We start from the raw sequence: 17,238 nt of genomic DNA on the forward strand, positions 1-17,238 counted from the left end.
ATCAGAATTCCCCTGGTTATTTTGTTAATTCAAGGTTAGGATGTAAAATCTGTTCAAATGCAAATAGGTGACAGTGTGACTTTCTTAATGCTTTTAAGTTTTTAAAATTATTTTTAATATGCAATGGCTGCTGTCTAGGGCACAGATTAGTTATTGTGTCAAACCACAGTGCTGAATGCTCAGGGCTTCAGCAAACATTATTGATTTATTGTGAAAGTGCATGGAGTCTATCACAGTACACAGAATCTGGGTAACAATGAAACTAATCAGGAGGCCATTCAGGGTTAATTGTTTTTAAAAAGTGCTTCTCTCTCCTCCCACACAAATTCAGTTATCGGTTCTAACAGTAAATTTCTCAAACCTACTACCAAAGGAATAGGAAAACAAAGTCAAAATCAACCAGTTTAATATATCTCAAGTGTAGCGTTATGCTGTTCGCATATTGAAACTATTAAGAGACTAACGCACTTAAAATGTTCAAGCTTATTGATAATGGTACTTTGTCTTTCTAACCTTCATTTATTGAAAGTATAATACATCATCTTGGGAACCAACTATATTGCTAATACATTAGAACCTTTCATTCTCAAACATCAATACAGTATGTTAAAAACCCTGGTGAATATATGTAGTGATTTATTACGCTATTGCTGTATGTATTGAAAATGGCATAAATTAAATAGGTTCATAGTTTGCTACTGGAGGGAACCCCGTCTCCAAGTAATTTAAAATACTAATAATCCCCCATAAAAATGTAATATTTATACATAACACATCAGTAACATAGAAACATTAACCACAGTAACTTTTTGTTAATCTTCGTATTTTTAAAGCTAAATATTGCGTGGGAAATGACATTTCAAGAAAAAAATAAACTGAGGGTAGACACCCCTCCCAGCATATTCTTTTTGTAACACTGCGATCTGAGTTCAGCGATCTCGTTCCAACTCGAGTGAGAAAAACACTCCCCGGCCCCAGAGGATTGACCTGAAGAATATAACCGTAAGAAGCATTGAAGTGAAATAAATTACGGTGCATCGACAACTATGGGGAATTGCCTGAGAAACGTAATGTTCATTCTGTTTTTACTGGCCTCTTTAGCAATTCATTATACGTCGCTCGGGGACCGTGCCCGTAATAAGATGTTGGGAGGGATACACCCGCAGCATATGAGCCAGAGTGCCTTCTGGATCTCCTGGTTTCGAAAGGCGTAGATGACAGGGTTAATGATGGAGTTGTAGGTGGCTGGGAGCAGGGTGGCGTAGGTGTAAATAGATGGGTAGGTGTAGTCCGCTATCAAGCAGTAAACGGTGAAAGGCATCCAGCAGGCAGCGAAGGTGCCCAGTATGATGGCTAAGGTGGAGACCCCTTTCCTGGTGGTCACGTAGTGGGATGTGGCCAGGAAATGGTGCTGCAAGGCGATTTGATGGGCGTGTCTCATCACAATCTTACAGATCTGGATGTAGAGCTGGAGCATCATTGCGAACATCAGCAGGAAGGACACGGAGAGGACGGCCACGTTGTTTTTCGTGAGGGGTTTAATGACGCTACACGTGGATTCATCCTTCAGGCAGTTCCAGCCCAGGACAGGTAAAAATCCCAAGCAGGTAGACACCCCCCAGAGCACGATGAGCATGATGTAGGTGAAAGTGACGGTCCTTTCTGAATTGTAAGTCAAGGCATAATACAGAGAGAGGTAGCGATCTATGGTGATAGCCAGCAGGCTGCAGATGGAAGCAGAGAAGGAGGCGACCACCAGACCCACGGTGACCAGTCTGGCGGCTTCCGAGTGCAGCAGATAGGCGAAGGCGAAGTTGGCGATGAGCCCGACGCCCGCCAGCAGGTCGGCAACGGCCAGGCTGCCGATCAACACAAACATGGGGGCTCGGAGACTGGGGCTGTGGAATATGGTCACCACCACCACGGCGTTTTCGCAGGAGATGACAGTGCCCGAGGTGCACAGGACGATGTCCCAAGGATTCACGCTTTCCGAGAGGGGGACCACAGAGGCAACCGCTGCAGAGGTGTTCTCGGCAGACTGAGCCACCCAGCGCCCATATTCATGAGATGTATTTTGGAAGTCTTCGTTCATTATCTTTTCCTGTCCCCTAACGCTGGGCAAAGAGAAATATAAAATCTTGGTTACTGCAAATACCCATCATTTACATGAAATAAAATGAACCACCTCCTGTGAATATGAGCAGGGTAAATGTCCCCCAGATGCACATTGATGATATTATTGCATCAACAGATATACATTCCTCAATGATTACTTGTAATGAAATATATTTATAACTATTAGAATGGTTCACTGAATCGTGCCATCGAAATATGAAAATTTGAATTACAATAAAAAAGCACAAATGTTAAATGACAAACACGTTAAAACCACTCTGCAGGTTACCTCGCCTGTCTGATGCAAAGCCCCCATGTGTTCCTTATTGCTGCACCATCTCCCCTTGCAATTTTTTGTCCCTCTGCTCCTCAAAGTCTCACCCCCGGCCGCAGGACGACAGCGTCGCCCGGTTGTTAAAACAGCGGCTCAAAGCCTTTGTGCTTGTCCAGATGTTGCTGCTGCTGCTACCCCAGCCTCGCCGGTGCGGTACATCGCTGAATGAGCTAGCAGTAAATCCGCTGGATGTGTGAAGGAGAGCAGCTGAATCACTGCACCGACGTCATTCACAGCAACAAGAGTCAAGCAGAGACAGCCACCAGCCAGCCAGACAGTGCATGTATTAAAGGGATCTCCACAGTTAGCTGAGCGCCCCACTATAACTATTCAATACAAGATGAAGCGGGAAATAGGATGCAGATACAGTCACTTGGGAAACATTTAAAACCATGCGGGATGGATGCCTCATCGTCAGCGGGGGGGGGGGGGGGGGTCATGTTTTAGACCAGAAGGTGTTTGTCCGACGTGATACCCTTGGTGTCCTGCCCCGTCACTGGCCGCAGTGCTCCAGATTAGGTTCTAACCAATAATGAATGGTGTGGCTGTTATGCAGTGAATAATCACTCAGGGTTTTTTTTGCATTATTGCATAGGCATGTAATATAACAAAAGAATATAAAATAACTTAAATTGAGGAAAAGGTAGATCTATGCCGAGCAATAGGATCCAAGCCCATGGGATCCAAGGGAAAGTGGCAAGTTGGATCCAAAATTGGCTCAGTGGCAGGAAGCAAAAGGTAATAGCCCACGGGTGATTTTGTGACTGGAAGGCTGTTTCCAGTGGGGTTCCACATGGTTCATTACTAGGTCCTTTGCTTTTTGTGGTATATATTAATGATTTGGACTTGAATGTAGGGGGCATGATTAAGAAGTTTGCAGATGATACAAAAATTGGCCGTGCGGTTGATGGTGAGGAGGAAAGCTGTAGACTGCAGGAAGATATCAATGGACTGGTCAGGTGGGCAGAAAAATGGTAAATGGAATTCAGTCCAGAGAAGTGTGAGGTAATGCATTTGGAGAGGGCAAACAAGGCAAAGGAATACACAATAAATGGGAGGACACTGAAAGGTGTAGAGGAAGTGCATGTCCACAGATCCCTGAAGGTAGCAGGATAGGTAGATAAGGTGGTTAAGAAGGCATATGGAAAACTTTCCTTTATTAGCCGAGGCATAGAATATAAAAGCAGGGAGGTTATGCTGGAACTGTATAAAACATTGGTTAGGCCACAGCTTGAATACTGTGTACAGTTCTGGTCATCACATTACAGGAAGGATGTAATTGCACTAGAGAGGGTACAGAGGAGATTTACGAGGATGTTGCCAGGACTGGAGAATTTTAGCAATGAGGAAAGATTGGATAGGCTGGGGCTGTTCTCTTTGGAATAGAGAAGGTTGAGGGGTGATTTGATTGAGGTGTACAAAATTAAAAGGGGCCTAGATAGAGCGGATAGGAAGGACCTATTTCCCTTAGCAGAGAGGTCAATAACCAGGGGGCATAGATTTAAAGTGATTGGTAGAAGGATTAGATGGGAGTTGAGGAAAAGTTTTTTCACCTAAAGAATGGTAGAGGCTTGGAATTCACTGCCTGAAAGGGTGGTAGAGGCAGAAACCCTTAACACATTTAAAAAGTACTTGGATGTGCACTTGAAGTGCCGTGACCTACAGGCTACGGACCAAGTGCTGGAAAGTGGGATTGGGCTGGGTGGCTCATTTTTGGCCAGCACAGACACGATGGGCCGAATGGCCTTCTTCTGTGCCGTAAATTTTCTATGATTCTACGATTCTAATGATAGAAGAATGCATGTCTAAGTCCTAAGAGTTTTTTTAATATGCTGCTGAAAACTGTTATATATACCAATGAACAGGATCAATAGACAATGCCAATCTATCAAAGCATCAATGGTCAGAACTCAACAAATACATAAATACTTTCTAAATGTATCCATTGCACCGACAATAATACCATCCATTTAGGAGCTGAAGCCAGAAAAATGGAGAAAAAGCATTTCAAGTTAGTTCTTTTGTCAAAACACATTTCTATCAAAAACCGTAAGCTTCATTTTCCATTTATGATGCATGATGTTATAAATTAGGCCACTGTAACAATCACTTTTCATATTATAATTATTTAAATGGCGCACTTCAAGAATATTCTTTATCCTTATGACCAATGGTAGCAAATGACCAGTAAGAGAAGTTTCGAAATACAATGTTATCTTTTTAATAAAATGAAAAGTTTTGGAATAACAAATATTGTACAAAAGATAATAATCTTATCTAAACTAATGTGACAGGATGTGACAAGCAGTGTTCCCCAGGGATTTGTACTGGGGCCTCAACTTTTCACCATATTTATTAATGACTAGGATGAAGGAATAGAGAGTTGTATATACATGTTTGCCGATGACACTAAGTTAGAAGGGACAATAAGTGGTGCAGATAGGAAGTTACAAAGGGACGTAGATAGATTAAATGAATGGGCAAAAACAATGGCAAATGAAGTTCAATGTGGGCAAATACCTAGGGATCGGTAATAGAACATACAAACATAAGAACATAAGAAATACGAACACAGGAAATAGGAAAAGGAGTAGGCCATACAGCCCCTCGAGCCTGCTCCGCCATTCAGTAAGATCATGGATGATCTTATATCCCAACTCCACCCTCCTGCCCTAACCCCATATCCATTAGGACCATTGCTTTTCTTCTTATATATAAATGATCTGGACTTGGATATAGGGAGTATATTTTTGAAGTTTGCGGATGATACAAAACTTGGCAATGTAGTAAATAGTGAGAAGGATAGTTGCAGACTTCAGGAGGATACAGACAGGCTGGTGAAATGGACAGACACATGGCAGGTGCAATTTAATGTGGATAAGTGTGAAGTGATGCACTTTGGGAGGAACAGCATGGAGAGGCAGTGTAATCTAAATGGTACTATTTTGAGGGGGGTGCATGTAACAGAGGGATCTTTGAAGGAGGCAGGGCAAGCTGGTTAAAAAAGTGTATGGGAGACTTGGCTTTGTAAACAGGGGCATTGAATACAAAAACAAGGAAGTTATGCTAAACCTATACAAATCACTGATTAGGCCTCAGCTGGAGTATTATGTACAATTCTGGGCACCACACTTTAGGAAGGATGTCAAGGCCTTGGAGAAGGTACAGAGGAGGTTTACCTCATTACAGCCTTGGTCCAAAGGTGGACAAAAGAGCTGAATTCCAGAGGTAAGGTGAGAGTGACTGCCCTTGACATCAAGGCAGCATTTGACCGAGTGTGGCACCAAGGACTCCTAGTAAAATTGAAGTCAATGGGAATCAGGAGGAAATCTCTCCAGTGGCTGGAATCATACCTAGCACAAAGGAAGATGGTAGTGGTTGTTGGAGGTCAATCATCTCAGCCCCAGGACATTGCTGCAGGAGTTCCTCAGGGCAGTATCCTAGACCCGACCATCTCCAGCTGCTTCATCAATGACCTTCCCTCCATCATAAGGTCAGAAATGGGGATGTTCGCTAATGGTTCCACAGTGTTCAGTTCCATTTGCAACCCCTCAGATAATGAAGCAGTCCATGCCTGCATGCAGCAAGACCTGGACAACATCCAGGCTTGGGCTGATAAGTGGCAAGTAACATTCGCACAAGACAAGTGCCAGGCAATGACCATCTCCAACAAGAGAGAGTCTAACCACCTCCCCTTGACATTCAACGGCATTACCATCGCCGAATCCCCCACCATCAACATCCGTGGGGTCACCATTGACCAGAAACTTAACTAGACCAGCCACATAAATACTGTGGCTACAAGAGCAGGTCAGAGGCTGGGTATTCTGTGGCGAGTGACTCACCTCCTGACTCCCCAAAACCTTTCCACCATCTACAAGGCACAAGTCAGGAGTGTGATGGAATACTCTCCAATTGCCTGGATGAGTGCAGCTCCAACAACACTCAAGAAGCTCGACACCATCCAGGACAAAGCAGCCCACTTGATTGGCACCCCATCCACCACCCTAAACATTCACTCTCTTCACCACAGGCACACCATGGCTGCAGTGTGTACCACAGGATGCACTGCAGCAACTCGCCAGGGCATCTTCGACAGCACCTCCTAAACCCGCGACCTCTACCACCTAGAGCAGCAGGCACAACACCACCTGCACGTTCCCCTCCAAGTCACATACCATCCGACTTGGAAATATATCGCTGTTCCTTCATCGTCATTGGGTCAAAATCCTGGAACTTCCAACCTAACAGCACTGTGGGAGAACCTTCACCACACGGACTGCAGCGGTTCAAGAAGGCGGCTCACCACCAACTTCTCAAGGGCGATTAGGGATGGGCAATAAATGCTGGCCTCGCCAGCGACGCCCACATCCCATGAACAAATAAAAAAAGGATGTTATCAGGGATGAGTGACTTCAGTTATGTGGAGAGATTGGAGAAGCTGGGATTGTTCTCCTTAGAGCAGAGAAGGTTAAGGGGAGTCCTAATAGAGGTATTCAAAATAATGAGGGGTTTTGATAGAGCAAATAGGGTGAAATTGTTTCCACTGGCAAGTGGGTCGGTAACCAGAGGTCATAGTTTTAAAATAATTGGCAAAAGAACTAAAGGAGAAATGAGGAGAATTATTTTCACACAGAAGATCTGGAACGCACTCCCTGAAAGGATGGCGGAATCAGATTCCACAGGAATTCTCAAAAGACAATTGGACATGTACTTGATGAGGATTAATTTGCAGGGCTATGGAGAAAAAGGTGGGGAGTGGGATAAATTGAACAGCTCTTTCAAAGAGCTGGCACAGTTACGACGGATCGAATGGCCTCCTTCTGTGCTGTAAGATTCTATGATTCTGTGAAGTGCAAAGTCATTCACTTTGGACCTAAGAAAGATACATTTTTTAAATGGTGAGAAACTAGGACCTGTAGAGGAGCAAAGGGAGTCCAACTGCACAAATCATTTAAAAGCAATCAAAAAGGCTAATGGAATGTTGGCCTTTATCTCAAGGAGGCTGGAATACAAAGGGGAGGAAGTTATGCTTCAGTTGTATAGAGCCTTGGTCAGATCCCCATCTGGAGTACTGCCTTCAGTTCAGGAAGGATATATTGGCCTTGGAGGGGCTGCAGCACAAATTCACCAGAATGATAGGAGGGATCAGACAGAGGGCAAATGCGAGGCAGTCTAAGAGGAGATTGGAATGCATGTGCGTAAATGTAGGCAGCTTGGTAAATAAGGTTGGTGAGCTGCAGGCTCAAGTTGCCAAATGGGATTATGATACTGTAGCAATAACAGAGACCTGGCTCAAAGAAGGGGAGGATTGGGTACTTAATATTCCTGGCTACAAGGCATTCAGGGAAGATAGGGAAGGTAAGAAAGGGGGAGGGTGGCAGTATTGGTCAAAGAAACTATTATAGCATTGGAAAGGGATGATGTAGTTGAGGGGGTCAAAGACAGAAACTATTTGGTTAGAATTAAGGAACAATAGAGGAGCTATTACGTACTGGGTGTATACTATAGCCCACCAAATAGTGGGAAGGAGATAGAGGAGAATATTTGCTGGCAAATTAGAGAAAGATGCAAGAACCATAGAGTTGTGATAATGGGGGACTTCAATTATCCCAATATAGGCTGGGACAGTAACAGTGTAAAGGGAAAAGAGGGGGAGGAATTCCTGAAATGTGCTCAAGAGAACTTTCTGGAACAGTGTGTTTCCAGCCCAACCAGGAAGGAAACAGTGCTGGATCTAGTTCTGGGGAATGAAGTGGGGCAGGTGGAGCATGTTTCAGCAGGGGAGCATTTGGGGAACAGTGATCATAATATCATTAGGTTTAGAATAGTTATGAAAAAGGACAAGGAACAATCAAAGGTGAAAATGCTTAACTGGAGGACAGCAAATTTCAGTGAGTTAAAAAGGGATCTTGATCAGGTGGACTGGAATCAAAAATTGGTAGGCAAAACAGTAATTGAACAATGCGAGGCCTTCAAGGAGGAGTTGGTTCAGGTACAGAGTAGACACATCCCTACGAGGGGGAAAGGAAGGGCATTCAAAGCTAGAGCTCCATGGATGACTAAAGATATAGAGGGAAAAATTGGACAAGGGTCCGTTTTGGGCGGGGGTAGCGCGATGCTCAATCTCAGATTTAACATTCACAAATGAGCCAGCATCAACTGCCATCTGCAGAAGAGCGTTCCAAATGTCTCCCACTCTTTGCGTGTAGAAGTATTTCCTAACTTCACTCCTGCAAGTCCTGGCTCTAAATGTTAGGCTATGTCCCCGCGTCCTAGTATTGAAGTCTAGGAGACCTCCAAAAACAGTTACAAATGTCTCGGCAGCCAGAAGCAATAATCCAGGAACTGACCTGTAAATCCTGCATGGTCCCTTTAAATAGCACTGGTGGGGGGGTCCTCCAGGCACTCTAAGAGATGTTCAGATGGTCGGGGTTAAGACTATGCGTTGAGTTGAGTGTTAAGTCCCAAAATGATGTCTATCACTTTAAATCAATGTTGCAAACTGATTGAAGCCATTTTCTCCCTACTTTACATGATTCCAGCATTCGTTATCTGTACCTGCGCTAACTTCTATACCAAGATGGCGTCTGGCGTACGTCACGCAGGAAACGTGTGTGCACATCCAAGACGCCATCTTGAATGTCAGAGAGGCCAGGTAGCGCTGAAACAATGGGTGTTACACGACCCAATTTAGCGTCCATAGAGATTAAAATGAAACAGAAAAAGGAGGCTTATGACATAAGAAACATGAGAAATAGGAGCAGGTGTAGGCCATATGGCCCTTTGCGCCTGCTGTGCCATTCAATAAGATCATAGCTGATCTTTGACCTCAACTCCACTTTCCTGCCTGATCCCCATGTCCCTTGATTCTCCTAAAGTCCAAAAATCTATCAATCTCTGCCTTTAATATACTCAACGACTGAGCATCCACAGCACTCTGGGATAGAGAATTCCAAAGAGTCACAACCCTGATGAATGTAAGGTTCATAATACAGTAGAGAATCAGGCTGAATACAGAAAGTACAGAGGAGATCTAAGTAAGGGAATAAGAGGGGCAAAGAGAGAGTATGAGAATGGAAGAATGGCTAACATAGAAGGGAACCCAAAATTCTTTTATAAACATATAAATAGCAAAAGGGTAGTCAAAGGAAGGGTGGGACCGATTAGGGACAAAAAATTAGATCTTCTTGTGGAGGCAGAGGGCATGGCTGAGGCATTAAGTGAATACTTTGCATCCGTCTTCACTAGAGAAGAGGATGCTGCCATTGTCGCAGTAAAGGAGGGGATAGTAGCGATATTGGATAGAATAAAAATTGATAAAGAGGAGGTACTTAAAAGATTGGCAGTACTCAAAGTAGAAAAGTCATCGGGTCCAGATGGGATGCATCCTAGGTTACTGAGAAAAGTAAGGGTGGAAATTGCTGAAGCTCTGGCCACAATCTTCCAATCCTCCTTAGATATGGGGGTGGTGCCGGAAGACTGCAGGATTGCAAATGTTACACCCCTGTCCAAAAAAGGGGAGAGGGATAAACCCGGGAATTACAGGCCAGTCAAACGGCGGTGGTGGGGAATCTTTTAGAGACAATAATCCGGGACAAAATTAATTGGCACTCGGAAAAGTATGGGCTAATAAATGAAAGTCAGCATGGATTTGTTAAAAGAAAATCATGTTTGACTAACTTGGTTGAGTTCTTTGATGAAGTGACGTAGAGGGTTGATGAGGGTAGTACAGTTGATGTGTATATGGACTTTCAAAAGGCATTTGATAAAGTACCACATAATAGATTTGTTAGCAAAACTAAAGGGATTAAAGGGACAATGGCAGCGTGGATACAAAATTGGCTAAGGGACAGAAAGCAGACAATAGTGGTGAACAGTTGTTTTTCAGACTGGAGGGAAGTATACAGTGGTGTTCCCCAGGGGTCAGTATTAGGACCACTGCTCTTTTTGATATATATTAATGACCTGGGCTTGGGTATAGAGGGTATAATTTCAAAGTTTGCAGATGACATGAAACTCGGAAATGTAATAAACAATGTGAAGGATAGTAACAGACTTCAGGAGGACATAGACAGACTGGTGAAATGGACAGACACATGACAGATGAAATTTAATGCAGAGAAGTGTGAAGTGATACATTTTGGTAGGAAGAATGAGGAGAGGCAATACAAACTAAATGGTACAATTTCAAAATGGGTGCAGGAACAGGGAGACCTGCACATACACAAATCTTTGAAGGTGACAGGACAAGTTGAGAAGGCAGTTAAAAAAGCAATTGGGATCCTGGGCTTTATTAATAGAGGCATAGAGTACAAAAGCAAGGAAGTTGTGTTAAACATTTATAAAACTGGTTCGGCCTCAGCTGGAGTATTGTGTTCAATTCTGGGCACCACACTTTAGGAAGGATGTCAAGGCCTTACTAGATTTACTAGAATGGTGCCAGGGATGAGGGACTTCAGTTATGTGGAGAGACTGGAGAAGCTGGGGTTATTTCCCTTAGAACAGAGAAGGTTAAGGGGAGATTTGATCGAGGTGTGCAAATCATGAACGGTTTTCACAGAGTAAATAAGGAGAACCTGTTTCCAGTGGCAGAAGGGTCGGTAACGAGAGGACACAGATTTAAGGTGATCGGCAAAAGAGCCAGAGGTGACATGAGGAAACATTTTTTTATGCAGCATGTTGTAATGATCTGGAATGCACTACCTGAAAGCATGGTGGAAGCAGATTCAATAGTAACTTTCAAAAGGGAATTGGATAAATACTTGAAGGGAAAAAATTTACAGGGCTACTGGGAAAGGGCAGGGGAATGGAACTAATTGGATAGCTCTTTCAAAGAGCCGGCACAGGCACGATGGGCCGAATGGCCTCCTCCTGTGCTGTATCTACTATGAAACTATGACACAAGGACTTCAAGGTTTAAATTATGAGGACAGGTTGAATAAATTTGGCTTGTATTCCCTTGACTTATGTAAGGAATCTTACAACACCAGGTTATAGTCCAACAGTTTTATTTGAAAATCACAAGCTTTCGGAGCTTACCTCCTTCGTCAAAACTGTTGGACTATAACCTGGTGTTGTAAGATTCCTTACATTTGTCCACCCCAGTCCATCACCGGCATTTCCACATCATGGCTACCCTTGAGTATGGAAGATTGAGGGGTGATCTGATCGAGGTGTTTAAAATGTTAAAGGATTGATAGGGTAGATACGGCGAAACTATCTCCTCAGTTGGGGGAATCAAGAACAAGGAGACATATCTTAAAATTAGAGATAGGCCATTCAGCAGCGCAATCAGGAAGCACTTTATCACACAAAGAGTAGTAGAAATCTGGAGCACTCTCCTCCAAAAGGCTGTGGATACCGGGATAATTGGAGCTTTCAAGACTGAGATAGATAGATTTTTGTTAGGAAAAGGTATCAAGGGATATGGAATAAAGGCGCGTAAATGTAGTTGATCAGCCATGTTCTAATTGAATGGCGGAATAGGCTTGAGGAGCTGAATGGCCTACTCCTGTTCCTAATGTTCTTGTGCTCCTATGAGACAAAGAGGGTAATTTTGACTTTGGACGATAGTGTGAAACACGTGATATCAGCTTGGCCGCCATTAAACACCTCTCCCGATTTTTGTTTCCATGGATTTTAAACTATCATCCTAAATCAAAACTACCCCCAAATAGTTTTAAAATGCTTTGAAATATTGGTTAAGTGGCAATTGTAGTTTGCCATATATTTCGTATTGAGTTGAAATTTAGGCGGTATTCATTATCCAGCATATTCTAAGCACAAACATACCATTTACTTTCCCCTTTCAATCCTTAGAATTTGTGTTAACACCGTGGTCAACCGAGGATTCCCCTTCACTGTAGTTGACAGGGTCCTCAACTGTGTCCATCCTATTTCCCATACTTCTGCCCTCACCCCTTCCCTTCCCTTCCAGAACCATGATAGGGTCCCCCTTGTCCTCACCTTCCATCCCACCAGCCTCCACGTTCAATGTATCATCCTCCGCATTTCCGCTATCTCCAGCGCGATCCCACCACCAAACATATCTTCCCCTCCCCTTTCAACATTCCGAAGGGACCGCTCCCTCCGTGACATCTGGTCCACTCTTCCATCACCCCCAACACCCGCTGTCCTCCTCTTGGCACCTTCCCGTGCGAGCGCAGGAGATGCAACATCTGCCCTTTCACCTCCTCCCTCCCCACCGTCCAGGGCCCCAAACACTCCTTCCAGGTGAGAGAGTGGTTTACTTGTACTTCTTTCAATTTAGTATACTGTATTCGCTGCTCACAATGCGGTCTCCTCTACATTGGGGAGACCAAACGCAGATTGGGTGATCTCTTTGCTGAACAGCTGCGCTCAGTCCACAAGCATACCGGTTGCTTGCCATTTTAATTCCCCGTCCCATTCCCACTCTCCGCCCCAGCCAGGAATTGGTCCAGCTCATTTTTGAAGGTATGCAGAGAGTCAGCACTCACTGCACAAGCCAGGAACTATCCTCTGGGAAAAGAAGAACCACTTAACATCCAATCTAGCCCTAACATCTATGCCTTCATTACAATGGGCTAACCATGAAAATATATCTCATTGGGAGGTCAGGGCCTACATTAATAGCTTGATCACAGAAATTAAGAAAAAGTAATTAAACACACTGAACATGTCAGGCATTTTTCCTTGAATTCAGGATGAGATATGGCACTAGACGTACTCAAGTATGTTATTATGGAGAGTCTAAAAGCTTCTATGATGAATAAACTGTCAGTATTTGAATAATGGTGAAGCATTTCATACTCTGTTGGTGGTCCTTCTAATACGATTTGGCAAAGCTTTTATTTAGAGTTCATTAGTGTCCATGGTGCTTTTTGCCAGCCTAGTAATTCATTGACGAGGCATCGAGGCACTATGTTATTTTCAGAGAGAAGGGGCAACACAGCAGCCTACATTCGTGACCATAGCAATACTGTAAATTGGACCAGTTACTGGTACACTTTTAGTCTATCTCGTGGATAATATGTTTCTGTGTAATAAATACAGTTATTCTGGGCTAATATGTGCATCAAACACAGGCTGTAGCCTTTCAACATCAGTATGAATTTGTACTCTTGAGACAAATGTGAATGTACACTTATAGCTACATTAGGAATGTGTAATATTCTGCTGGATTACTTTATTGAGGATTTATCCTTGGCCTCCTCCTCTTTAGCATCTATATGCTACCCCTTTACGACATCAACCAAAGACATGGTGCCAGCTTCCATATGTACACTGACTGACCGCTAGCTCTACCTCTCCACCACCATCTTGACCTCTCCACTGCTTCTGTGTTATTAACGTACTTATCTGACATCCAATCCTGGATGAGGCACAATTTACTTCACATAAACATTGGGACGACTAAAGCTATTGTCTTCGTCCAGTGCCACAAACTCCATACCATAGCCACTGATTCCATCACCCACCCCAACTGTTCACAATCTTGGCATTTAATTTGTCCTCAACTTGAGCTTCCAATCCCATATCCTCTCCATCACAAAGACCATCTATTTCAACCTTCAAAACATTGCCCGCCTCTACCTTTGCCTCAGCCCATTTGCTGCTGAAATCCTCATCCATGCATTTGTCACCTTCAGACCTGACTATTCCATTGTTCTCCTGGCCAGATTCCCACACTCCATGCTGTGTAAACTTTAGCTCATCCAAAACTTTGCTTCCTGTATCCTATCCCACACCAAGTCCCACTCAGCCATCGCTCCTGACCTCGCTGACCAACATTGGCTCTTGGTCCCCCAACACCTCAAATTTTAAATTCCCATCCTTGTGTTTAAATCCCTTCATGCCTAACCCCTCCCTATTGCTGTAACTTCGTCCACCCCTACAACACCCTAGGTAACCTGCGTCCCTCTGACTCTAGTCTCTTGTGCATCCTTTCCCTCCCTTTGCCTCAGCATTGGCAGCTGAGCCATTAGCCATCTAGGCCTTACACTCTGGAATTCCCTCCCTAAACCTCTCCGACTCTCCAACTCTTTTTCCTCTAAGGCCCTTCTTAAGAAACACCTCTTTGACCAAGCTTTTGATCATCTCTCCTAACACCTCCTTCCTTGGCTCAGCATCCATTTTTATTTGATTATACTTCTGTGAAGCATTTCAGGATGTTTTTCTGCGTTTAAGGTCCTTTCTAAATGCATGTTGTTGTTGTTGTTATTGCCAATGTAAGCAAGCCACTTACAGCTGTTAAACCATTCAAGGTCCTTGAATGTGTTGTCACCTCCCAAATCTGTGCCCACCTTTCCCACAACTCCATGTTTGAATCCCTCTAATCAGGTTCCTGCCCCTGCCGCAGTACTGAAACGGCCTTTATCAAAGTCACAAATGACATCCTATGTGACTGTGACCGTGGTTAACCAACCCTCCTCATTCTTCTCGACTTGTCTGCAGCCTTTGACATAGTTGACCACACCATCCTCCTCCAATGCTCCTCCATCGTTCAGTTGGGTGAGACTAGGCTGCCTGGTTCCATTCTTATATATCCAGTTGTAGCCAGAGAATCAACTGCAATGACTTCTCTTCCAGCTCCTGCACCATTACCTCTGGAGTCCCCCAAGGATCTATCCTTGGCCCCCTCCTATTTCTCATCTACATGCTGCCCCTCGGCGATTTCATCTGAAAACACGACGTCAGGTTCCACATGTACGCTGATGACACCCAGCTCTATTTCACCACCACCTCCCTCGACCCCACCACTGTCTCTGATTTGTCCAACATCCAGTACTGGATGAGCAAAAATTTCCTCCAACTAAATATTGGGAAGACCGAAGCCATTGTCTTTGGCCCCCGCTACAAACTCCGTTCCCTAGCCACCAACTCCAGCCATCTCCCTGGCCACTGTCTGAGGCTGAACAAGACCGTTCACAACCTTGGTGTCCTATTTGACCCTGAGATGAGCTTCCAACCACATATCCGCTCCATCACTAAGACCACCTACTTACACCTCCATAACATCGCAGTCTCCGCCCCTGCCTCAGCTCATCTGCTGCTGAAACCCTCACCCATGCCTTTATTGCCTCCAGACTCGACTATTCCAATGCTCTCCTGGCTGGCCTCCCATCTTCCACCCTCCATACACTTGAGCTCATCAAAACTCTGCTGCCCGTATCTTAATTCGCACCAAGTCCTGTTCACCCACCACCTCTGTGCTGCATTGGCTTCCGGTCCGGCAATACCTCAGTTATAAGATTCTTAGGCTTTTGACAAGGTCCCACACGGCAGACTGGTCAAAAAAGTAAAAGCCCATGGGACCCAAGGGAAAGTGGCTAGTTGGATCCAAAATAGACTCAGTGGAAAGAAGCAAAGGGTAATGGTTGACAGGTGTTTTTGCGACTGGAAGGCTATTTCCAGTGGGGCCCCGCAAGGCTCAATACTAGGTCCCTTGCTTTTTGTGTTATATATTAATGATTTGGACTTGAATGTGGGGGGGCTTGAACAAGAAGTTTGCAGATGATACAAAAATTATGTGGTTGATAGTGAGGAGCAAAGCTGTAGACTGCAGGAAGATATCAATGGACTGGTCAGGTGGGCAGAAAAGTGGCAAATGGAATTCAATCCAGAGAAGAGTGAGGTAATGCATTTGGGGAGGGCAAACAAGGCAAGGGAGTACACAATAAATTGAAGGATACTGAGAGGTGTAGAGGAACAAAGGGACCTTGGAGTGCATGTCTACAGATCCCTGAAGGTAGCAGGACAGGTAGAAAAGGTGGTTAAGAAGTCATATGGAATACCTTCCTTTATTAGCTGAGGTATAGAATATAAGAGCAGGGAGGTTATGCTGGAACTGTATAAAACACTGGTTAGGCCACAGCTTGAGTACTGTGTACAGTTCTGGTCATCACATTACAGGAAGGATGTAATTGCACTAGAGAGGGTACAGAGGAGATTTACAAGGATGTTGCCAGGACTAGAGAATTTTAGTTATGAGAAAAGATTGGATAGGCTGGGGTTGTTTTCTTTGGAACAAAGTAGGCTGAGGGGAGGTTTAATTGAGGTGTATACAATTATGAGGGGCCTCGATAGAGTGGATAGGGAGGACCTATTTCCCTTAGCGGAGGGGTCAGTGACCGGGGGGGCATAGATTTAAAGTAATTTGTGGAAGGATTAGCTGGGAGTTGACGAGAAATTTTTTCACTCAGAGGGTGGTGGGGGTCTGGAACTCATTGCCTGAAAGGGTGATAGAGGCAGAAACCCTCAACTCATTTAAAAAGTACTTAGATGTGCACTTGAAGTGCCCTAACCTACAGGGATATGGACCAAGTGCTGGAATGTGGGATTAGGCTGGGTGGCTCATTTTTGGCCGGCACGGACACGATGGGCCGAATGGCCTCCTTCCGTGCCGTAACTTACTATGATTCTTAACCTTGTTGTCAAATCCCTCCATGGCTTCGCCCCTCCCTATCTCCGTAACCTTCTCCAGCCCTACAAACCTCAGAGGTCTGTGCACTGCTCCAATTCTTGCCTCTTGCGCATCCCTGATTTTAATCGCTCCACCATTGGCAGCCATGCCTTCCACTGCCTAGGCCTTAGCTCTGGAATTCCCTCCCTAAACCTCTCAGCCTCTCTACCTCTCTCCTCTCCTTTAAGTCGCTCCTTAAAACCTACCTCTTTTAACAAGTTTTTGGTCACCTGTCCTAACACCTTCTTATGTGACTCGGTGTCAAGTTTTGTTTGATAATCGCTCCTGTGATGCGCCTTGGGACATTTTACGACGTTAAAGGTGCTATATAAATGCACGTTAT

General features: G+C 44.4%; 1 protein-coding gene across 1 annotated transcript; it reads right to left on the reverse strand.

Moving 5' to 3' along the window:
• Positions 1-1,108: 1,108 nt before the first annotated feature.
• Positions 1,109-2,092, reverse strand: gpr12 (G protein-coupled receptor 12). Its single transcript, XM_067985408.1, has one exon. It carries the CDS (start codon positions 2,090-2,092, stop codon positions 1,109-1,111), a length of 984 nt encoding a protein of 327 aa, XP_067841509.1.
• Positions 2,093-17,238: the final 15,146 nt, after the last annotated feature.

Source organism: Heptranchias perlo, chromosome 6, assembly GCF_035084215.1.
Source record: "Heptranchias perlo isolate sHepPer1 chromosome 6, sHepPer1.hap1, whole genome shotgun sequence".
NCBI lineage: Eukaryota > Metazoa > Chordata > Chondrichthyes > Hexanchiformes > Hexanchidae > Heptranchias > Heptranchias perlo.